Genomic DNA, 24,404 nt, shown 5'->3' with positions numbered 1-24,404 from the left:
TATATTCATATCTTGAGGTCGTATGTGATGTATTTATATTTCAGAGCTATATACTTACGTTATCTATTAATTAAAATAATAACCACTACGTAAATTGTCATAGTAGGTACTTATTAACAGCTTTAACTAAACATGAAGAAAACATGAAATTAAGTTATAGCGATCAGCACCAAACAATAATGAACAAACTAAAATCCACGTTACAAATTCGTGAATTTCATGTCGACGATGTGTTGGACTAGGTCAGCCACGAGATCCGACCCAATATTGCCACCCATCTGTAAAATCCACTCCATTATTTCTTCGTCGTTCCTTCCATTATTAAGAATGTCATCAGATTCTAACTGATGAGGTAAGAAAAATGATGCATGTGCGAATCCATGGCACACGACGGAAAATGGTTCTCGGGGAACGAGTGCACGTCGCAGTGAGTTGTCTCCATCGCCGATGAGCTCGTTAAATCGTCGCAAGTGCTCGTTGTCTCGATAAATATCACCACTACGTTCAAGCAGTTGATCGACTCCTCGCTTGCCGAATCTACATAATGCATTGTTTTTAAATTTCCACTGTCCGTCTACGTCAAACTGAGTGTCGTGAATGTCCTTGACAATTGTTCGTAAGTGATCGGAGTCTTTGGTTTTAGCTATATATGACAACCCATGGAACCTGAAAATAAATTAAATGATTATATTCTAATGAATAGACATTAAATGGTATTATTTTTTAAACTATTTCAAAATTATATTCTTAAATCTTTATTGAAGTTCTTACGTTTGAAAATAGTCAGACGTCATTCACGTCAAATAATAAAAACGTAAAGGTAAATTTAGGGTAATTTTTAAGTACTCTAATTGAATATCCATTTGTTTTAAAGTATTTTTATGTCAACTCACCTGGCCAATGCTTGTAACGCAATTACGAAGTGATCGTAGTCGATAAACAGACGCTCTTCGCTCAATTTGAATCCCAAAGGAGCAACGTTCTCCAATATTATTAAATCTTTTTCAACAAACTCACCACATTCATTACGTCCGTAGAAAAATCGAGCTAATGTAGGACAGTCCCCGACACCTGCTGCTATAGAACGATGGCAGTCAAATAGAAATGGTATAATTGTTTCATACATAGTAATTTCGTTGTGGAATTGAAGGTCGATTTTACGAGTTACTCGCATTATCTCATCACGAAGTTTTAACTTGATCACAACACTATACTGTGATCCGTCAGAAGTGGTGACTGAACCAAATAATACTGTGGACATGTATTGATCCTGCCCAACTTGATTTTTGTTTAATTCGAATGAAACATATTTGATATTTTTACCGAACGCACCATTGCTTACAATTTCCGGCAGTTCTTCTTGCAATAAAGACTCCATTATTATAATGATTGATTTTTTCACGTGTGCCCAACTTTCTTAGTTCTCATCCAGTTGAGTACTAATTAATTTTCGTTATGATATCACGCTGTTAACTATATTATTATCTAACACTTCATTTGTAATTCAAGTAAAGCCGTGATTAATGTTATCGTAATCACCAAATTTCAATTTGAAATAGCGATTTAATATTTACTAAGTGTGATATTAATTGCTATTGTTTTAATCAATTTTAGGCTGTATTTTTCAATATTAAATTATATCTGTTAAGGATAAAAAAAAATTGTCGAATTGCCGGGGAAACATTGAATTTTATAATTTTTAAGTTCATGAGGATAATATCACAAAACTAGTGGGACACCATTTCTCTGTATAATATCAATAATGATTTGTATACAGTGTCTCTTCATGTTTTAATACATCATATAGTGTAAATAAAAGATATTTATAAATATTCTCATAGTAGAATTAAATAGAGCCAACTGCATTGACTTTTTTTCCATGCTTTTATTGTTTTAAGTCATTTTTTTTCCACTACATTTAATGATGATCTCACAACTCATCGGTACTCAACAATAAAATGAGGTGCGATTTCATTTTTACATTTAAACAATATGACCATGTAGCCCTAATGATATTTTAGACTCAGCTCTGTATTTGCAGCACATTATAATTTCATTGGCATTGACTACATTAATAACTCAATGGTATAGATATTTATACTTTGTACCTACCTATACTTTCGTTAACATAACGATTAATAGTATGAATAAGGACAATGTAAATAATCAAAATAGGTACTTATAATTAGCATTAACTGAGCATCAAGGCAACATAACAATTAGTTACAATTATAAAGTAATAAAAGCAATAATAAAAGATGTAATTCCTCAATAAACAAATATAATGTGAACAATTATGATAAAATATAATGCTGCTCTCAAAATTGTTTGTTCGGTGTAGTGTAACAATAATGACCATTAGTAATAATCATTTATCAAAAAAATAACATAAATTGAAGAATTAAATATTAACGGCAGTAGTTTAAACAAGGATGTATGTAAAAGTAAAATACAATGATATTGATACAAACACCTACGTTAACACAAACATTAAGAATAGAAATACATTATTAGTTATAAAAAAAAAAATCTTTGAATGAACACCGAACCAACATAAAATTACATTATTGTGATTAGTAACAAACAATTGTCAAAAACAGTTAATTAGGTAACACGTTCGTGTATCCCATATCAACGATGTGTTGGACTAAGTCAGCTACTTTATCCGTTCCATTTTCCCCACCCACCTCTAATAACCACTGTATAATTTCTTCATCGTCCATATTCTCTTTATGAACGACTTTAGTTGCCACCTCATGGGGTAAGAAATATGACGCATGTAGAAAGCCATAATAAGCACACTTGGCCATTTCGGAATCCAGTTCGGCCCTGTTTGGCACCCGGACGCCGGACGGTACAGTTTCGGCTAACGTCGAGCAGTACACGTTTAGTAAATCGTCCAACCGACTTTCACGCAAACTTTGCGTCGAGTTCATGTACAAGAAAAACGATAAATCGAACACCGGCGACCCGTAACGAGGCGTCCCGAAATCAAACAGCAACACGTCGACCGGAAGTCCCGCCTCGTCGTACCGGAACAGCACATTGTTCCGGTTGAAGTCCCCGTGGCACACGACGGAAAACGGTTCTCGGGGAGTACGCACACGTTTTAATGAGTTCGCTCCGTCGTTGATAAGCAAATCAAATCGTCGCACGTGCTCGTTGTCCCGGTAAAGGTCACCGCTACGTTCAATCAGTCGGTCGAGTCCTCGTTTACCAAATCGACTCACCGCGTTGTCCTTAAATGTCCACTGCCCGTTGGCGTCAAACTGTGTATCTCGGAAATCCTTGACGATTTTTTGAAAACGTTCGGGGTTTTTGTGTTTTGCTGTGTATGACAACCCATGAAACCTAAAAGTAAAACAAATTGGTCATATTTTATTTGACGTGGCGTTGGATCAAATTATTTTAAGAATACTGTTTCAAAATGTTATTTGTACTCAGACTTAAAAATAAACTAAAATAATAAATAAAAAGTTAATTTGTATTGGTATTAAATATTTGAGTGTAACTAAAAATTCACAAATCTTCATAATAAAGTTGCTTAATCAAAGAAAAAACTTTGAAAAATGTATAAACTATTGTATTTTTACTACTGAGTTATTTTGTATATTGAGCATTTAAGCATAATCAAAAAATAAACAAACTGTCACATATTTCGTGAATATAGTGATTATTTCAGACTTCAGTATTTTTTCATACAATTGAATTTGTTTTTTTTTTAATTATTAATATGTTTACTCACTTGGCTATTGCTCGGAACGCGGCTGCAAGGTGATTATAGTCAAGGAACGGACGTGCTTCGCTCAATTTGAATCCCAAAGGAGCAACGTTCTCCAATACTATTAAATCTTTTTCAGCAAATTCTCCACATTTATTACGACCGTAAAAAAATCGAGCCAATGTAGGCCAATCTTCGACACCTGACAAAGAGCGATGGCATTCAAATATGAATGGTATAACTCTTTCATACATAGTAATTTCGTTGTGAAATTGAAAGTCGATTTTAAACTTAGCTCTTACGGTCTCATCTCGAAGTTTTAACTTTATTACAACACGATGTCGTGATTCGTCAGATGTTGTGACTGTACCAAATATTACTGTGGACATGTACTGATCCTGTGCGACGCTATCCTTGTCCAAATCAAATGAGACATATTTGAGATTTTTTCCGAACGCACCATTACTCACAATTTCTGGCAGTTCTTCTCGCAATAAGGAGTCCATTGTTGAAATTATTGATTTTATCACAATACCTTAAATTGTCTTGTTCTTGTACCGTATAGTCTTTACTAATTCGATTTAGTAAAGCACACAATATAATATACTTCCTATACTATTATCTTTCCACTTCCAATTTGTCTACACACGGAGATTGATATGACTTAAAACTCCAGATGTTATTATCTAAATAGCGATTAGTTCTATTAGTTTCTAAGTGTGATAATTATAACGTTTTTAATTTAACCTGATTCAACCGATATTCATCAATACTAAATTAATGTATTATTTCATTCTGCATGAATGTATGATCAATTGTGATTAATAAAATATAAAATCTATTCGTACACTATTACGTTACAATGTAAATAATACTTACTCAGTAGGTTTACATAGCATAATTTTTAAAAAAAACCTCTATAGATTATATCTCATTGTTTACCATACATTAATAAATGTGATTCAATTGGCTCTTAAAATATAATTATCTTATAAGTCATTATCGCCCGCCCATATCGTTACATTATATTACACTATTATTAAGTACAAGGTTAGGAGCTTCGCCATTGGAATGACAGTACCTGCAATACGTACATTGCAGTAACGAATTGATAATGTTAACTTGAGAATCCATTCTACCATGACCAAAGTCATATCAGAAACTTTTGACAGTTTAACGCAAACAGATTGTTAATAAGATGTCGGTATCGATCATAAATATGTAATCGACCAATTCAGTGTTAAATCGTATACGTTGATTTGAACTTTCGTTTGTGGTACACTTGTTATTACATCCACGAAAATCGACTGGTCTGACGCTGGGCACCTGCAATGAAGGGTCTCGAAATCAAACAGAATCAGATCAACAGGTACACCGTGGCACACGATTGGCATACGATACCTAGTGATTCGTGGGGATCCGCGAGTGTCAAAGAATTGTGTCCGTCACAGATGAGTACGTTAAACCGTTGCAAGAGCTCATTGTCCCGACAAAGATCACCGAAGTGAACATGCAGCCGATCGAGGATGAGCTCCTAGTTTACCAGATTTCCTGATCACCTCTTTTCTTGAATATTCCACTATTCATTCGTATCGAACACAGTCTTATACGTAAATGACAATTCTTTGTAAGTGGTTGGGGTCTTTATGTTTTGCTAATTACGACGACGTCCAGCTGACCGCAGCCTGACACCTTGGAGTCACCGGACTCTACGACCAGTTCAGTTCCAGCAACTCATCACAGTCATCTTCGAAGGTACAACAGGTACACGAAGAATGACAGGAAATCCTTAGGGCCTAACTTATCATTATACAGTACATAATATTTGTATAAAATCAATTAATACAAAATTGCTGGTTATTAATTTGAGAATTGGAAGTTACATTTAGTAGCGTAGGTTTTCACCATATATATACAGTATGATCACTATTTAATGTAACGCTAAATATTTTGGTCAGATGAACCTGTATTGAAGTTAATGTTAGGGATAACCTAGGAGGTACTGAAATAAATATTTTGTGAAATTTTCAAATTATTAAAACTTATGGCTCAGGTACAAAATGTATTTTTTTTAATGATAACACCTATTTTAGCACATGATTTGGATTGACCAAATTTATTCAAGTCGATTTCACTCATAATACTTGGCTCTAAGTTCAAAATTGAATGATAATGACAGCCATTATTCAATCTTGAAAAAAAAAGTTTAATTTTTTAATTTTAGATTCATGTATGTAATTTTATTTTTTTTCATTGCATTTTAGAATTATTATATTTTATATGATTATTATTATTATTATTATTAACAGTAGAAGTAGTAGTACTAAATATTGCTATTATTTCTATTAACGCAGTGCAATTAACACAAACATACCTAGTATTTAAATATTTAACATTTTTATTTATTATTTGATTTGTGGTCGGGAAATTAACTATACACATTTTAAAACATAATATTTGTCTTATAGGGAGTGAAGGTTTTTGCATAGAAATAACATTTAATGAAAAAAAATAAAATTACATACACTAACCTAGAATTAATAAATTATACAGGTAAATTAAACATTTTTCTTTCAAAATTGATTAATGGCTGTCACTCATTCAATTTTTAACTTAGATCTAAGTATTATACTGTTATGAGTCAAATTGATTTGAACAAATTCAGCCAATCCAAATCATGTGCTCAAAATAAGTATTACCATTCAAAAATAAAAATTGTGTACTGCGCATGCACGCAACGTTAGCGTTAAAAATTTGAAAATTTCACAAAATATTTATTTGAGTACCTCCGAGGTCCTCCCCAAAATTAACTTCAATACAAGCTCATCCGACCGAAACACTTAGTGTTATCTTAAATCGTGATCACGCTGTATATAAAACTTAAAAAATTTAATTTTTTAAAAATGACTAGGTTTTATTATTATTTAACTATGACGTCTACAAAAAGTTGTAGCTTTGTTATTTTTGTTCTGATGGACTGATATCATACATTTTAACACATTATTTTGATTGTTACTTACAAATACATCGACAAAACGAAGAACAAACAATGCATATGCAAGTATTAGAAACCAATTATATTTTTATACCTGGTACCAAAACCAAATTCTAATAAAATATGATAATTATTATTCTTAACTAATATCGTATTACGTAATTGTACATCAATCCGGCTTATTTGTGTTTATAATTATATTCTGGTTGGTTTTGAAATGTACCTCATAGGGTTTGTAAAAAGTTATTATAATTATAAGACTATACAATTGTTTACTGTTTCTTTTTTAACACGTTTTGGTATAAATAGAAGGACTGGAGAATTAAGTAAAGTGTATTGTATAATGGTGAGAAAAAAGATTTTTGAGACACATTTTTAGAATATATGTAGTATCGCTATACATGAAACATTATTTTATTATTTTACATTATAATATCCCTATCTAGACTACGGATACTTTTCACATTGCAGATGGTATTGCGTTTGGAAATGTGATTGTGGCCAACGATGTGTAGTTATCTAAAAAAATGATTCAAAATGATAGAGTTTGATTTTTTTTTTTAATAAGGCTTTAATTGGCTCATGCCAAATTCTAAAATACATCTGGTGATTAAAGTGCATCTGTGACCTTGTATTTCAAAGAGTTTAATGTTATAATAAGTAAAACTGGATTCGGCCCATATAATTATGTATATTTAAATGTTGAATACTGAGAACCATCAAATAAACGCCAGGTTTATTTATGTTGCTGACTATATCACAATATCTAAATTTAATACAATCTTGGATACTTGTTGATCCAGGTGAGTGGTGATAATAATATTATGAATATTAAAACCGATAAAATAGGTAGGTTTTTAATAGGAAGATAGTAATTCATGTGTTACATTGGATAGGTAGTTCATTGCTATTATGGGTGTCATTGTATAATATAGGTAGTGTGTGATAATTTATAAGCCAAAATGTTTTTGATAAATAAATTTAAAAGCATTTTTTCTTATCGAGACGACAAATGAAAGGTTTTTTACATTACTAATATCGATTAGGGAAATAGTAAATCTTCTCGGTTACCTGATAAATTGAGTTCATGAACCGTCAAATAACAACGCAAATAAATACATCACCTACGTTTGATCCAATATCAACATGGACCAACGAAAAATACAATTTTAAAACACAAGGAACAAGACTCACAAACATACTCAACTACCTAAGTAGACAAGCTATATTATCAGTTTTATCGGGTTAATTCGATTGGACATTGGTGTAACCCATGTCGACTAAGTGCTGCACAATGTCGGCTAAGCATTCGGTTGCCAGGTCGCCGCCCAACGCCAGAAAGTAGTCCACCGGATCATCGCTCATCGCCAACGAATCCAGTTCATCACTCCTGACGCGCAACATGAATGGCAGGCAAAACGACGCTCTGGCCAACCCGTAGATGGCGGTCGCGGCCATCTCGGCGTCGATTTCGGCGCGACCGGGGACGTGGACGCCGGGCGGGACGGACGCGGCCAGTGTGGCGCAGTAGGTGTCCATGAAATCGTGCCAGTGCGTCTCCCGCATCCGCTGCGTGGTGGACATGTACAAAAACGACGACAGGTCCAACGCAGGTGACCCGTAATGCAGCATAAAAAAGTCTATGGTCAGCGCATCAAACGGACGTCCGCACTCGTCGTACTGGAACATCAAAGTGTCGCGGTGGTAGTCGCAGTGGCATATGACGGACAGCGGTTCCCGAGCTGCCATCGTCTGTATTAGCGTGTTCTCTGCGTCGTCGAACAGCTCGTTCAGGAGGCGTAAGTGCGGGTGGTCCCGGTACCGGTTCCCGTTCCGTTCCAACAGCCGTTCCACCCCTCGTCGACCGCACTTCTTCAACAAACCGTTCTGCGCCATCCAATGCCCGTTGCCGGCGAACAATGTGTTTTTTATACCGGCCATGATATCATGGAATTTTCCGGGCTCTTTGTGTTTGGCAGTATACGACAGTCCATGTGACCTGAAAGTGAAATTAAATCAAATTTTCCGACTACATTTTCAAAGGATTTATTAATATAAGTTACAAATATATTATAGTTGTCGATAAAAAATATTACAGATACCAAAATATTTATACCTGTATTTTCTACTAATATTATTGCAGTAATAATGTCAATAATAGTAATATTTTATATGTGACAATATTTTTCAAAAGTTCAATCTAGAAAACTGTGCTAAAGTGAACTAAATAATAAGACATTAAAAATGTTTCAAGTAAACTCACTTTGCTATTGTCCGAAGTGCGACTGTTACATGATCGTTGTCCAAGAACACTATCTCATTACTCAAATAATATCCTAAAATACAAACATTTTCGATAACAATCAAATCATTTGGCATAAGTTCACTACAATTATTGCGACCATAAAAATAACGTGGTACAAAAAAGACATTGTCATCATTAACTGTTGGTCCGCGGCATTCAAATAGGAACGGTATGATCTTTTCATACAAAATTAATTCATTGTGGAAAATTAAGTCAGATTCAAAACATTTACGCAACTCATATTCTTTAAGTTTCAATTTGATCATTATATTATGATGTGATCCATCCGATGTTGTAACATCACAAAATATTCGTCGGTAGCTCCATTCTTCCTCTCCAATCATATAATCATGTAATTTGAACGACACTAAGTTACAATCTTTCCCGAACGCACCTTTACCAACAATTTCTTTTAATTCTTTTTCAATCATAAAATCCATAACTACCTAATATAATGGTCTGTTGCAATATAATACGTCTTATTCATATGTTATGCATTTGAATACTACTTGGTATAGTTTGAATTCAATTTACAACTTAAAAATTCAGCACAAGTACCTTGAAACTCAAGCTTGAAAACCACTTATCGACTTCTATTTGTATTAGCATGGTTATCAGTATAATAATATAAGTCAACAAAAATAATACCCTGGCGTCGGCTTTGCAAATTGTTTGTGTTCAACGACTCTTTATAATATCCTTATTGTGATGCGAGTGGTATCAGACCACATAGATACGGGAGTAAGGAAATTGTATTCCGTTCAATTTATAATAATATTTTTAATTACATTTAATTAATTAATTATAATTGTTTATTATTATATTTGAAATTATAAAATTAATTTTTTTTTTTATTCTTTATTGAAGTGTGTTGATTATTGTTTCGAAGATATCTACCTAGTACCTTCCTACGACCTACGAATTAATTAATTTTTAATTTGTATTGTTAAATTTATTTTTTTTAAATAAAGAATTATTATTATTATTATTATACAAAGAAAAAATAAAGATTTTTGTTAATAGTTTTGCGATCGTGCCATTATTAATAAAAGATATCATAACTCAAGGGATTATGAAAAATGCACGAAGTTATGTATAGCACATTACAAATAGACTTGGGTAAGTAGGTATGTTGTCTTATATTTGTAAGTTAAAGATAACTCCTAAATACAATTTTAAGAAACATATTTTGTAGTTGGTTAACTCCGCGATGCGTCTAGTGCTTAACGTGAAAAAAAGCTGGCATTAGATTAAATTATTTTAACTATCAAACATCTATTGGCACGATTAGATTGATTTAATAATAACATAATAATAATAATAATAAAGCTAAATATTTATAATGACAATATTAGAGCATAGGACAGGGATGGTGAACCTTTTTGTACCACTGTGTCAAATAAAAATTTTGGTTGGACTTTGTTCTCCCTGAGTGTCAACTATAGTTCGATAAACCTTCAATTTTTTTTTTTTTAAACTTTAATATTATCAAACTTTTACACATTCGTCTGTGTCACTAAAATAGTGTGCGCTTGTCACAGAGTGACACGCGTGTCATAGGTTCACCATCTCTGACATAGGATATCATAAAAATTTACTCTTTATCTTATATCTATGAATAAAAAATAAATAAAAAAATAGTTTCTGGAAAAATAATAAAATATTAATTTCAAATATAAAACACGTGAAGTCTTTAACAATAACACATCAGAAACTGGGATAAAATTAATCAAACCAACAACAAATACAGTAATACATATCATAAATGGAATATATTTTTAATAAAAATAGAATGTTTTAATACTCTCAAATTAGAGTAGTGCTGCTCTTACAGGGCGTCGAGTAGGCATTCTTAACAGGATTTGAGCGGTCGCCACGGCTCACATCTGTATAGCCCATGGAAACAAAATGCTGAACCATGTCAGCTATGCACTCGGTCGCCATGTCACCGCCCAACGCCAGAAAGTAGTCAACCGGGTCGTCACTCGTCGCCAACGTATCCAGTGAATTGCTTCCGGTGTCACATAACATGAACGGCAGGTAAAACGACGCTTTTGCGAACGCGTTTATGGCGATCTCGGCCACTTCGGCATCGATTTCGGCTCGACTGGGCACAAGGACTCCAGGCAGGACGGACTTGGCCAGCGCGCCACAATAGATGTCCAGCAAGTCGTCCCAGTGCAACTCGCGCATCCGCTGAGTGGTGGATATGTATAGGAACGACGACAGGTCCAAGGCGGGTGACCCGTAGTGGATCGTAGAAAAGTCTATGGCGATCGCGTCGAACGGACGTCCGTGGTCGTCGTACTGGAACAACAAAGTATTGCGATGGTAGTCGCCGTGGCATATGACGGACAGCGGTTCTCGAGCATGCAATGTCTGCATTAGGGTTTTGTCCGGGTCGTCCAACAACTCGTTCAAGCGGCGTATGCGTGCGTGGTCCCTGTACTTGTCCCCGTCCCGTTCCAACAGTCGGTCCACTCCTCGTTTTCCGCACTTCTTGAAGATATCATGCTGAGACATCCAATGCCCGTTGCCATCCAAGTGTATGCTGTGAACATTTTTTAAAAAATCGTTAATTCTGCCCGGATCTTTGTGCTTGGCAGTATACGACAGTCCGTGAAACCTGAACGTGAAGAACAATCAAATTTGAACACGAACTCGGAAAAATTAAATCGTTAAAAAATATGTATTTCAGGTAGGTATACGCTTACTTTGCTAATGTCTGAAGTGCGATTGTTAAATGTTCGTAGTCCAAAAACACTCTTGCATTACTGAAACAATATCCTAATGTACTAACGTTTTCAATAACAATTACATCATTTGCCATTAATTCACTACATTTATTACTACCGTAAAAAAAACGAGGTAAAAATAGTGCATGTGCATCATTAACTGTCGGTCCCCGGCACTTTAATAGAAACGGCATTATATTTTCGTAAAAGATTAGTTCATTATTAAACAAAATGTCACAGCCAAAACAATAACGAAGTTCCAAACTTAGAATTTTTAACTTGATCATTACGTTATAATGTGATCCATCTGAAACTATAATGTTACAAAATATTCGTTGGTACCACCATTGATTCTCATCATTCATACAATTGTATAATTTGCAAGACACTAAGTGACAATTCTTCCCGAATGCACCTCCATCAACAATTTCCTTTAATTCTTGTTCAACAAAACGTTCCATAACTCATAATAATAATATGGTTGGTTGCCATATAGCATGCGTCTTATTTGTATGTTATTTAATTTAGAACTAATAATTGCGTACAATTTACAATCGAATAATAATTTCACAACAAATCATAAATATTATCTCGAAGCCCCGCCTCTAATAGCGCTTATCAACTTGCATACTTTACAACGTTTTAATAGTCTGTAGTATATAAGAATTAATCAATAATATTATAGTCTATTGTGTCTATTTTTTTGTGTTCACAAAGTATATACAATACACTTATATGAATTGATGAGCAAGCAAAGTAAAGTGCATGTGTATATTAAACTTTTATAGCTTTTAACTAATTTGTATTCGTGACAATATGTCTTAAATGATATATTTTATGTCAGTTAGATTTAAACATTTTAGGTCTTTCATTTTGAGAACCAAATATTTACCAATAAGTAAGAAGGTATAAAAAAAAGGTGGACAACTGGCTGTAAATTTAAACTCATATAAAAAATATTGTGATTATGTATTATTGCTCAATTGATAAATTATCAACTTATGAAGTACATTGTTGCTAGTACCAAATGTTTTCATTTATTGGCTCAGCAAAAAATGTATCCACAGTTACAGAAAAAAAACTTAAATCCATTTCATTAAAAACTGGTTTTCAATTTTCAATTTTTAAAAGTAGTGATTTTATATGTAAATTGAGTTTGTTTAGTAGTCGATATTAAATTTCTATGATTTTTGTTTTTTTTTTTTTTTTTTGAGACTACTATATTGTAGTCCATGACGTTTTTGAGCCGAAAAAAATAACTCGTTCACTTATTGTTATTCCTGGTAGAAAATTTGATCAAAATGGTATTTTCAAACTCATAACTAAAGTTAATTAATTAATTAACAACAAAGATAAACAAAAATTAACTCAACATTTTTTATGTAATAATATTAGTGAATTACAACTAAAATATTACAAACAAAATCGTAATTGTCTTTCAAAATCTAATTTTTACCAGATTTAAACTTAAAATATCTATTAAGACTGTGTTTATGTAGTTTTAAGATGTTTTGGTTGCAATATAAACTACTTATAAGAAACCTTGGTTAAAATTGTAAGTCCTCAATTATAAAAATTTAACATTTTACACATTTTTCAAAAAAGTTTGAACGACGCTTTTGAAAAGCACTGGGAATATGTATATGAGTAATAATGACCTCACAAAATCACCAACAGGATCAAATTCGTTATCAGAAACCACCTTCATTATTGCAAAAAAAAAAAAACATTATTTCGCCCACTTATCATGTACACCTTTCTTTATAGACACACACATCGTTGTAAAAAAGATACATTTATGGCTCCACTCAGATCATCAACAACAAAAAATAGAGTATAATATCGGATGGAATGTATTTCCAAAAACATAAGTACAAATTCAATTCAGTTAGCTTAACTCCTTAGAGCTCTGACAGTGCAACGAGTTGGGATTCTCAACCGGATTTGAGTGCACTAGGTCACGTCTCACGTCCGGGTAGCCCATGTCAACGAAATGCTGAACCATGTCAGCCAGGCATTCTGTCGCCACGTCGCCACCCAACGCCAGAAAGTAGTCCGCCGGGTCGTCACTCGTCGCCAACGAATCCAACGAATCACTCCTGTCGTGCAACATGAAAGGCAGGGTAAACGACGCTTTGGCGAATCCGTTGACGGCAGTCGCGGCCATCTCGGCATCGATTTCGGCTCGATCCGGGACGCGGACGCCGGGCTGGACGGCGTTGGCCAGCGCGGCGCAGTAGGCGTCCAGCAAGTCGTCCCAGTGCGCCTCGCGCATCTGCTGCGTGGTGGACATGTACAGGAACGACGACAGGTCCAGTGCCGGTGACCCATAGTGAACCGTACCAAAGTCCACGGACGTCGCGTCGGATGGGTGTCCGTGCTCGTCGTACAGGAACAACAACGTGTACCTGAGGTAATCGCCCTGGCACACGACGGACAGTGGTTCCCGAGCTTCCAATGTCTGTATGAAGGTTTTGTCTGCGTCGCCTAAGAGCTCGTTCATGAGACGAATGTGCACGTGGTCTCTGTACTTGTCCGCGTCCCGTTCTAACAGCCGGCCTAACCCTCGTTTTCCGCACTTTTTAATAAACTCGCTTTGAGCCATCCATTGATCGTTAGATTCGATCTGTACTTTGTGAACGTTTTCTACGATTTCGTGAATTGCGCTCAGATCTTTGACGTGTTTGGCAGTATACGACAGTCCATGAAACCTTATTGCAAAAAGAAATCAAATTCTATAACAATGTTGGAAACGATCAATTTAAATTATAATACAATGTACTGAACTATGTTAAATTGATAAATACGAACTTTACCAGCTGAATAATAAAAGATTAATCTTAAACTTACTTTGCTATTGTCTGGAGTGCAACTGTCAAATGTTCGTAGTCCAAGAACACTTTCTCATTACTCAAACAATATCCTAAAGCATTAACATTTTCGATAACAATTAAATCATTTTCTATTAATTCACTGCATTTGTTACGACCATAAAAAAAATTTGGTAGAAATAGGGCAGGTGCATCATTAACTGTTGGTCCGCGGCACTCTAATAGGAACGGTGCAATTTTTTCGTAAAAAATTAATTCATTTTTAAATAAAAGGTCACTTGCAATATAATTACGCAATGCTAAATCTTGAATCTTTAGCTTGATCATTATGTTATAGTGTGATCCATCCGAAGTTATAATGTAACAAAATATTCTTCTGTACCACCATTCGTCTATGCCAGTCATACTATTATATAATTTGAAAGACACTAAGCTACAGTTTTTTCCGAAAGCACCTTCGCTGACAATCATTTTTAATTCTTCTTCGATGAAGTGATCCATAACGTATAATAATATCGTCGGTCGCAATATGAAATACGTCTTATTTTTATGTCGTTTAATTGAGTACTAATTAGTTCGTACAATTTATACTTGAATAATAACTTCATAAACAATCACACATATTATCTCAAATCCCACCTTTAAAAGCACTGATCACTTCACATATTATTTATTGGCATGTCAATCTGCATACGTATAATATAAGTTATTTATTTGTTCAATTTCAATGACACAAGAGCACAAAGTACAGTATTATTGAATGAAGACATATACAAATATAGTAGGTAGGTACATTTGCGACTTTAGAATAAATGTACAAAGTAAGAATAAAATAAATACATAAAATTAATAAAATATGATAAAAATATAAAAATGTATTAGCATACGGCATATTTTTTATAACTCGAAACGGTCGATCTTGATGGGGTGCGTATCTATAATTAGTGCCACGGGAATTACTTTTAATCGATGTTTTTACTGGATTAGCGATAGGATGTATAGAAATATAATATCAGGACTCAGGAGAACCAATTTAACCATTGAGTAGTTTATGTACAAAATATACATTGTTATCATCAATAATATTAAAGTTTATTGTGTTTTTTTTTATTCTCTTATATATTGATCAAAATAAATTACATTATAATTCTAGCATATTATATTCTAGTAGCTTTTAAAGAATTTATAAAATTATACAATATGATTTATTATATATATATATATATATATGTATTGTATATTATTATATATATATATCACTTTTACAATATGACAATAATTTATTGTTTCAATTTGTATTTATGTCACTTAGAATCATTAATTTTTTTCAAACACATTTCTATATTTTATCTTTATTTTGTCATCTGATATCGGGTTAAGATACATAGTAAATAGGTATCTACTTCTACAAAATAAGAAAAACATGGGAAATCATTAGGTGTTTTGTTTTACATACAGATTGATAATTCGTGAGAAATGTGTAGGCACTTTCTTCAGAAGTGTTTAGAGTATTTACATTTTAATCGAGCAGTGTCCAACCTTGGTTGGCGACCACGTTAGGGTCGTAGAGGTATTTAAGGTGAGTCTCAAAAGCGCTACTTACACATAAATTATATTATACCATTTTTTTTTTTTTTTTTTTTTTTTTAATTCTTGAAACAGTCTGATAGTAAAATGATTGAGGAAGAAAATAATTTTAAATTAGTCTTATAAATAACCACGAGTCTCGATGCGTCCTCATCGGAGTTTTGGTTAGTTGCGAATGTAAGTATACATTTTTTTTGTTCACGTATTTGAGCACAGATAAATACGTATATATTTACCGATTTCCTGTAAAGAAATGAAAGTTTTGTTTGCAATTGTGTTTTTTAAGGGCGAGGGGGGGGGGCTTGGGGTTCGCTAAAAGTTCGATTAAAAATGTTAGTGTCGCGCTCAAGGTTGAGAACCGCTGTCTTGAGAACTTAAAGTTATTTGAACACTTTTACTTAAATACTATTGCCAGAGTGCATTACAAGGCCACTTAAATACTATTGCCAGAGTGCATCAGAAGGCTGCGTATATGCCATGTCGACCATGTGCTGTACAAGGTCGGCCAATATGTTGGTGCACTCGTCACCGCCCAACGCCAGGAAATAGTCAACCGGGTCGTCACTGGTGGCCACTGCGTCCAACAGCGGGTCGCTGTTGTCCCGCAACTTGTACGGCAAAATGAACGACGCTTCCACGAACCCGACGATGGCGGACGTGGCCATCTCGGAGTCCAGTTCGGCGCGGTTCGGGAACCGGACGCCGGGCGGGACGGCGGCGGTTAGCGCGGCGCAGTACGCGTTCAGCAGGTCGTCCCAGTGCGTCTCGCGCACCTTTTGCGTGGTGGTCGTGAACAGGAACATGGACAGGTCCAGCGCGGGCGACCCGTAACGCGTTTCGAAGAAGTCCATGATGAGCGCGTCGGACGGGCGCCCGCAGTCGTCGTACTGGAACATGACGCTGCCGCGGCCGTACTGTCCGTGGCACACGACGGACAGCGGTTCGCGCCTGCGCATGGCCCGCCGCAGCGTGCCGGTGGCGTCGTCGAACAGCCTGTTCAAGCGGCGCAACTGCTCGTGGTCGCGGTACCGTCCCCCGTCGCGCTCCAACAGCCGGTCGACACCGCGTTTGCCCATCCTCTTCAGCATGTCGTTCTGGGCCGTCCAGTGGCCGTTCCCGTCGAACTGCAGGTCATGGATGTCGGCGATCATGTCCTGGAACCTGCTGGGGTTTTTGTGTTTGGCTATGTACGACAGCCCGTGAAACCTGCGGGCACACACAAAAACTTGGACTTAAAAAACGTTCGAGCATTCGCCAGATACGTCGTCTGTCGTGTCGTGGCCGCTGAACTGAACACACGTCAGTGTAAGACCTCCCTATAACGGAATCGCTTATTGGTACCAAATTACCCGCGAGTTTCCGTTGCGGGGAGACTAAAATATTACACGAGATATTATACAGGTTACACAGAACTGTCTTAACTCGAAACGTTGTTATCCGTCTTACGGGGGGGGGGGGGGGGCGTTGTGAAAAGGTTTATCTTAGGTTTGGGTTAGTTAATTATTTTCCAGTTCACGGTCGTGACCAAAAGTTGATGTGACACAACTCTGAGAATTTACCGCGGTAGTTCATGGTTACGGGCGATTAAGTCGGCCAATCAGAATACGACAACAGGCGCACGACACGGCGGACGACAAAGCTATGAATCATGAATCCACGTGTTTTAGAAGTACCTAAAATATTATAATTGGGTTATTGTCAAGCCTGGGCATAAACGAGTTAAAAAGTTTAAGTTAGTCAAGACATAACTTTTTATGAGTTTTATTTTTATAAGTTAATTTTCATTAACTTAATTCTTAACTCAACTAGTTTTTATTGATAGAAATTTAATAAATAACTAGTTACTTTTAATCAAATCCAATTTCGTCAATTTATAAAAAATTAAATAATAAATATAATAAAATTATTATCGATGATCCTATGTGCATCTTATGTGAGCTTCATAAACATTTACTTTTTATCATTTTAAACCATATAACTATAGCTACTTGTATATTAACAATAAATAAATTAATAACTTAACTTAACTTAAGTTAATAAGTTAACTATACGTTTTCATATGACTTTTAACTTAACTGAGTTTGAAAAAAAATTAGAATAACTATTAACTTTAAACTTGTTTTAAATGTTTTCTACCGCCTTAACTTAACCCAGTTAAAAATTATCGTTAACTTGCCCAGGCTCGGTTATTGTATGGGCAATGCACCTTTGGTGGGTGCAGTTGTGTGGATATTCTATTAAAAACTTTTCAATTAAGGCTAGAGACCTGACGAGCGTATTAAGTACGTCGAAACGGAAGTATATTTTTACGTTCGTCGTAGCTTTCTATTGATATTTATTTATGATTAGATATCCGTGTGACAGAGTCACGCTGAGCTTTTTATTTTTGTTATAAGTAGGTATTGTGTAATGCTCTTTCAGTTTTATCATTTATTTTACCTTAAGTATTAGTGACGTGTCGACATCGCATACACGATTCGTTGTAAATAAAATCAAAAGAGTTCTAGGTGGACCCAGCTTAGTAGATAGCACGAGCTTATTATTTAAAACTATGACAGAGAGCGCGTATAGTCGTTTTTCAATTTATACATCATTATGTACTTATAAAAAATGCATATTTTTTTTTTGTAATTTCTATCATATTTAAAACTAAAAAATGCATACGTAATCCAATTTATTTTATTTATATTTGTCTAAAATCAAAAATCAACTCACTTTGCAATAGCCTGAAGTGCAATGATTAAATGATCGTTGTCCAGGAATATTTGATCTTCAGTAAAATGGTAGCATAAGGTATTGACATTTTCGAAAATAAGTAAATCCTTTTCCGCTAATTCGCCGCCGTTGTTACGACCATAAAAAAACCGTGGTAAGGATAGAGCATTGCCATTATTTACCAACGGCCCACGACACTCTAATAAAAATGGCATGATCTTTTCATAGAAGTTTAATTCGTTTTGGAATAGTGTATCGCATTCACTAGATTCGCGTATTGTTTGATCGCGATTTTTTAACTTGATCAAAACGGAGTAACGTATATCGTCTGATGTGACAATGTCTCCAAATATTGCTTTGTATTTCCATTCTTTTTTTTCAATAATATCATTATACTCGTTGAACGACACTAAGTTACAATTTTTACCGAACGCACCTTCGGCCACGATGGCCTTTATTTCTGTTTTAATAAATAATTCCATAACTTTTAATTGTTGGTAGGTAGGTACACTCTTTCACAGTATTACACGTCTTTTCAAGTGCGGTGCGATTGATTACTAATTATTTCCATTTGTTTAATAGTGCAATAAAATATACTATCTCTTTGCCTCCACTCATAAATCATATGCACTAATTAGGTTTTATGTTTTACGTTATCAGTCTGATACCTTTCGTTATTTATACGGTCTTATCGAGTTAAATAAACAAAACTGACAATAATACAATTCTCGACACATCCAAAGAACACGCGATGAGTTACATACGGGGCCCAGAAGCGTTCTCAAAAATATTTCAATATACCTGATTAATAAATTATTTTAGAAAAATATTATTATTATTATTATTATTATTATTATGTCTATTAAATGGACATTAGATTTTTTATAAGACATTTTTTTTTCATACACAATGACATTTAAAAAAATATTTCAACTAATTGTTATGATATTTAAGGACTATTGTCAATTTCTAATATTTAAGTTAGTTTTTTTTTTACAAATGTTAATACAGGAGATGGGACTAGCAGTATTATTGTCTAATATTATAAGTGATACTTTGGGCCAAAATTGGTTCAACTTATACAGTTATACCGTATAATGAATAGAAAAATAAACTACTGATAATTATTCAAATAAATTTAAAAATATATATTGAGTTACAGATTTTATCCCATCTACGCTCAAAATCATTTTTTTTTTGTGTGTTACGCTTTTTAGTTCTAAGATAAAAATTAATAATACTCATTTAAAAATGTGCATACTGACTTACAATCTAGTCATAAAAATGAAAATAGTAACATCAATAACAACACTTAGAAGCTGAAGCTGGACATTTAATACGTTTCCAGAATTATTGTATTATGAACAGTCGTTTCTAGACTGTGTTTAATCCCCAAGTACATTGATACGTATACTTTCCCCTATATTACACTTACCTAAGTTGATATTACTATAACTATCTATTATATATTTTGTAACCACAGCAACGAAGATATTGTGCTGTTAAAAAATAAAGTGTTATATCATTTTTATATTGGTAACAGCAACAGCAAATCGATAACGCAGTATGATTCTTCCTGTGTACGTATGGACGCAATGGGATAAGCTGTGATGAGTTCATATAAAAAAACTAATGTATAATATGAATTAAATATTTGAATTGCAAGCATTCATTATTGGATACAATATAATGCATATTCATAAAACTATAAAAGTTTGAATAAATAAATAGGTAGGTACCTAGCTAAATAAAATTATTATAATTATTTTTTAGACAGAACCATGTGGGTATCGGGTCAACAATATAATGTTGTGTGTTTTTTATTATTTTTTTATCGTATATTTTGTGTATGTGCACCTGTCATAACCTTTTGCATAATCCCTTAAAATAATTCAATCTCAATTTGTATTTTGTTTGTATCGATATACCGCCTAAGGGATGATTTTTTTCCTAGTCAAAAAGCTCAAAATTGTTGTATTAAGTTCCATAAATAATAAAATAATTGATAGGACAAGTCAATATCAAGTATAAACTAAGTACGCAAAACACGACAGGTGTGAGATTAATGTGATACGCGATAAGAACGACACATGCGCTCGAGAACGCGGGGCAATCGCAGACCGATGTAAGAGGGAGGGGGGAATTATAAAATTAAATACATAACTGTAGGTATAAATACCTAAGATAAGCCAAACACCGCTCAGAAACGATGTACGAATTATTTAATTTATAATTTATATTTTATAAATTACTTATACTATTTATAGGTACTAGCTAAGTGATTACTATTTTCAACTGATTACTACGTCATAAATCATTTTTTTTCAAATTTAATATAATGGACTTTATAATTTTAAGATATAAAGCCACTGACGGTGAGTTAAAATTTCAAAAATAAATTTAATCAAAATTAAAGCGATTTCAATATTTTTCTTACGCTAGTAGGCAATGATAAAAAAAAAAAACTATATACTTTAATAATTATGTATTACAGAATTGCATGTGAACCGTTTCAATTGAAACAGTCGCCCTCGATGTCTAGTATATGAGTGATTAAAAATACGATAGTCATATCGCGTTATACAATTATACTATTTGTACCACTCGAGTGCGATTTTCACATGCAAGTAAAAGTACAACGAAATATACCGTATAAAATAAAAACAAAATACTCTTTTCTTTTAGTATTATAATGAAAGCCACACAGTTTATTACAAGTGTTGCGTCCAGTTGCGATTCCTTTTATCCGAGAAATGTCATAATATAGTTAGTTAAAATACAAGGACGTAAAGCACGTTAAGACTGAAAAAAAATAATTGAAAAGAATACGATTAACTTTATCCACGCATGCGCGTGAGTAATACGCGATCATGTTTCGGCACGCGCCGTGTCCAAATAGTGTTGGACGATGTCGGCCACCCATTCGGTGGCCCGATCCCCGCCAAATGACAACAAAACCTCGAGCACCTCATCGTCAGTCTTTCCGATGAACTCCATTGGATCGACCGGTTTCTGTTCCTCCAACATGATCCTCAAGAAGAACGACCCGTGCGCCAACCCGTAGAACGCGCGCTCGCGCATTTCGTCGTCCAGCCGGCCACGATCGGGCACCGGGACGTCGCCGGCGGCGGTGGCCAGGGTTTCGCAGTACGCGTCCAGCAGCGCGTCCCAGTGATCGTCCCGGGTCTGGCGATCTGTGTTCATGTACAGGAAGAAGGACAAGTCGAGCGCCGGCGACCCGTACCGGACCGTGGCCATGTCGTACGCCAGCGCGTCCACCGGCCGGCCGCCGTCGTCGTACCGGAACAGCAGGTTGTTCCGGTTGAAGTCGCCGTGGCACAGGACGGACAGCGGTTCGGCAGGTTCCATCACACGTTTCAGTGTGTTACACGTATCGGCCAACAGTTCCGTCCGGAACCAGTCAGCACGCTGGTCGTCTTTACCACCGTTACGTGACGTTAACTTGTCCAGAGCCGAGGAGAACAGACCCTCCAGTCTTGCGCCTATTGCAAGCCACTGGCCATCGTCGTTCCACTGCGTGTCCTTCAGCTTGGCCACCAAATCCATGAACTTGACTCGGTCCACGTGCTTGGCTCTGTACGACAAACTGTGATACCTGTTACCACAACACAAATATGGACACTGTTGTTATCGATATATTTGACATCGCAGTGACACATCTTTACGAATTTTTATAGTTTACAGGACATTTACACAATTATTATCATAACACAATATATTTTATTGACATATTTTAATGTTTTTTTCTTCTCACAGAATAAAACATCAAAATTTTCAAAATAAAATATTTCTATTATTAGCTTAGGTCAATGAAAATCTATACTTTCATTTTGATATTTTGAACGTAGCTGAATATTTTATTTATAGAGATGCAGAATTATGCAAAAAGCCACTGCCATGTGTCAGGTTATATTTGGCACCCCAAAATTATTTTTGCTCAATAACTCTCGGTCTAAATAAAGGCTTAAATATCAAAATAAACCTCCCAGAAACTATTCGAGAAAATAATGTCTGCGATCCGTTAAATACCACAACCCGAATACGACACGCGAATACGTCCCACTCACTTTGCTAGAGCTCTGAGTGCCACGGAGAGGTGGTCGAAGTCCAAACACAACCGATGTTCAGTTATCGCCGACCGGTATCCGCGAACTGATTCGTTTTCCAAGACGACCATGTCCCGTGTGGCCAGGTCAGCGCAGTCGTTGCGCCCGTAGAAGTAACGACAGAGCGATGGCGTCGCGGGATCGTCTCCGTCCCCCTGCGAGCGACAGGCCAACAGCGACGGTGCGATCCGTTCGTAGAACAGTATTTCGTTGTGGAACTGCTCGTCGTTCTTGACGAAGGCCCGCATCTCTGGCAACGGGTGTTTGAACTTGAACACGAGTCTACGGCTTTGGCGATGGCAGTCGCGATCTGCGACAGTAACCGTCCCGTACAGTACGGACGACGCGAACTGATCGCGTTCGGCGTGCTGGCCGTCCAGCGCGAACGACACGAACCGGCAGTCCGGTCCGAAAGCTCCGGCCTCGATCATTTCGGCGACCGCGGCCGCGCTCGCCGTCGTCATCATCGTCGCCCGTTCCCGGCGGGTTACAGGTGTGCACAGGGCGTAAGACACTCGACGGCTGTTCGGTAGTGTGGGTACGCCGTGCGGGTAGGCCGAATTCGAGTCGGTCGGATTCGAGTCGCCGCCGCCGCAGTCGTCACTACACTGAAGTCGGACCGACACTGGGCCGCTGAAGATATACGTCGGTAATATACCAGCCGACAGCCGTTCCCTCGGTGGTACTGTTTTTCCGAATTGAAAGTCGGGCGGTACCCGAGAGTCAAACGCGCGCAATAAATCAAGTGAAATTATCAGCTGATGTAATACCGGCTGCCATGCCGCTCAGGTGGGTTATCGCCCAAACGCAGACCCATTAATTATTATAATATTAGCTTATTATAGATGTACGGATGTCGGTCGATGAGCTACGCAGGCTTAATAATACCGCGGGAACAAGGCTAATTGTATAGTGTAGAAGACAAAAAAAATATGTTCCCAGTTGACTGTTTGGCATTCGACCATGGACAAGGAGTAAGAGGTTTCCCAGCGCATATTATGTTGGTTTAAACGACAATTTTTAGCTGACCATCAAATCGTCCGCTTATAAACGTGCATAATATGTACGCTAATTGCAGTATGAATATATCTCAATACCGATGAATAATATTTTGTATTTATCAATTATATTATACGTCACTTATAGGGAGTAAGCAACGAACGATTCCTTTTGCTGGGGCTCGGATTTGTATGAATTTATTTAACCAATATATTGTAGCGAGCTGTGACTATGTTTTACATATTATAAATAATCATTCCAGTAAATCCCTCCAGTAGTTCTAAATATACAGTAGAAACACTATATGCTGTAGGAGGCCTACGACGCATCTATTGCGCGTGACCTCGAAACGTATATGTTCATAGATATATAACTACTTATATGAATAT

At 35.7% G+C, this 24,404-nt stretch overlaps 6 protein-coding genes and 1 pseudogene across 11 annotated transcripts; all 7 read right to left on the bottom strand.

Moving 5' to 3' along the window:
* Window positions 1-214: 214 nt before the first annotated feature.
* On the bottom strand, window positions 215-1,459 carry LOC111038233 (annotated as a pseudogene).
* Window positions 1,460-2,159: 700 nt separating this feature from the next.
* Window positions 2,160-5,982, bottom strand: LOC111038230. 2 transcript variants are annotated; one of them, XM_022321252.1, is made up of 3 exons: window positions 5,123-5,982; window positions 3,746-5,047; window positions 2,160-3,351 (listed from the first exon to the last, which is right to left on the bottom strand). In XM_022321252.1, exons 2-3 carry the CDS (start codon window positions 4,225-4,227, stop codon window positions 2,601-2,603), a joined length of 1,233 nt encoding a protein of 410 aa, XP_022176944.1. In that variant the 5' UTR covers window positions 4,228-5,047; window positions 5,123-5,982; the 3' UTR covers window positions 2,160-2,600. The 2 variants fall into 2 exon arrangements, with proteins under 2 accessions (XP_022176944.1, XP_022176943.1); XM_022321251.1 differs by having other exon boundaries at window positions 3,746-5,982.
* A 1,405-nt stretch (window positions 5,983-7,387) lies between these two features.
* Window positions 7,388-10,047, bottom strand: LOC111038229. 2 transcript variants are annotated; one of them, XM_022321250.1, is made up of 3 exons: window positions 9,119-10,047; window positions 8,980-9,052; window positions 7,388-8,715 (listed from the first exon to the last, which is right to left on the bottom strand). In XM_022321250.1, exons 1-3 carry the CDS (start codon window positions 9,459-9,461, stop codon window positions 7,962-7,964), a joined length of 1,170 nt encoding a protein of 389 aa, XP_022176942.1. In that variant the 5' UTR covers window positions 9,462-10,047; the 3' UTR covers window positions 7,388-7,961. The 2 variants fall into 2 exon arrangements, with proteins under 2 accessions (XP_022176942.1, XP_022176941.1); XM_022321249.1 differs by having other exon boundaries at window positions 8,980-10,047.
* A 252-nt stretch (window positions 10,048-10,299) lies between these two features.
* LOC111038227 lies at window positions 10,300-13,116 on the bottom strand. Of its 3 annotated transcripts, XM_022321246.1 has the most exons (3): window positions 12,124-13,116; window positions 11,736-12,063; window positions 10,300-11,647 (listed from the first exon to the last, which is right to left on the bottom strand). In XM_022321246.1, exons 1-3 carry the CDS (start codon window positions 12,215-12,217, stop codon window positions 10,828-10,830), a joined length of 1,242 nt encoding a protein of 413 aa, XP_022176938.1. In that variant the 5' UTR covers window positions 12,218-13,116; the 3' UTR covers window positions 10,300-10,827. The 3 variants fall into 3 exon arrangements, with proteins under 3 accessions (XP_022176938.1, XP_022176936.1, XP_022176939.1); XM_022321244.1 differs by having other exon boundaries at window positions 11,736-12,885; XM_022321247.1 differs by having other exon boundaries at window positions 10,300-11,572; window positions 11,736-12,866.
* A 470-nt stretch (window positions 13,117-13,586) lies between these two features.
* Window positions 13,587-15,427, bottom strand: LOC111038226. Of its 2 annotated transcripts, XM_022321243.1 has the most exons (3): window positions 14,881-15,427; window positions 14,607-14,805; window positions 13,587-14,467 (listed from the first exon to the last, which is right to left on the bottom strand). In XM_022321243.1, exons 1-3 carry the CDS (start codon window positions 15,086-15,088, stop codon window positions 13,645-13,647), a joined length of 1,230 nt encoding a protein of 409 aa, XP_022176935.1. In that variant the 5' UTR covers window positions 15,089-15,427; the 3' UTR covers window positions 13,587-13,644. The 2 variants fall into 2 exon arrangements, with proteins under 2 accessions (XP_022176935.1, XP_022176934.1); XM_022321242.1 differs by having other exon boundaries at window positions 14,607-15,414.
* Window positions 15,428-15,959: 532 nt separating this feature from the next.
* On the bottom strand, window positions 15,960-19,470 carry LOC111038236. Its single transcript, XM_022321257.1, has 2 exons — window positions 18,890-19,470; window positions 15,960-17,380 (listed from the first exon to the last, which is right to left on the bottom strand). The coding sequence occupies exons 1-2, from the start codon at window positions 19,369-19,371 to the stop codon at window positions 16,615-16,617; spliced, it is 1,248 nt and encodes a 415-aa protein (XP_022176949.1). The 5' UTR covers window positions 19,372-19,470; the 3' UTR covers window positions 15,960-16,614.
* A 1,861-nt stretch (window positions 19,471-21,331) lies between these two features.
* LOC111038241 lies at window positions 21,332-24,321 on the bottom strand. Its single transcript, XM_022321265.1, has 2 exons — window positions 22,978-24,321; window positions 21,332-22,505 (listed from the first exon to the last, which is right to left on the bottom strand). The coding sequence occupies exons 1-2, from the start codon at window positions 23,481-23,483 to the stop codon at window positions 21,758-21,760; spliced, it is 1,254 nt and encodes a 417-aa protein (XP_022176957.1). The 5' UTR covers window positions 23,484-24,321; the 3' UTR covers window positions 21,332-21,757.
* Between the last annotated feature and the right edge of the window lie 83 nt (window positions 24,322-24,404).

Source organism: Myzus persicae, unplaced genomic scaffold (genome assembly GCF_001856785.1).
Source record: "Myzus persicae strain clone G006 unplaced genomic scaffold, MPER_G0061.0, whole genome shotgun sequence".
Taxonomy (NCBI): Eukaryota; Metazoa; Arthropoda; class Insecta; order Hemiptera; family Aphididae; genus Myzus; species Myzus persicae.
This window is presented reverse-complemented; position numbering and strand designations above follow the sequence as displayed.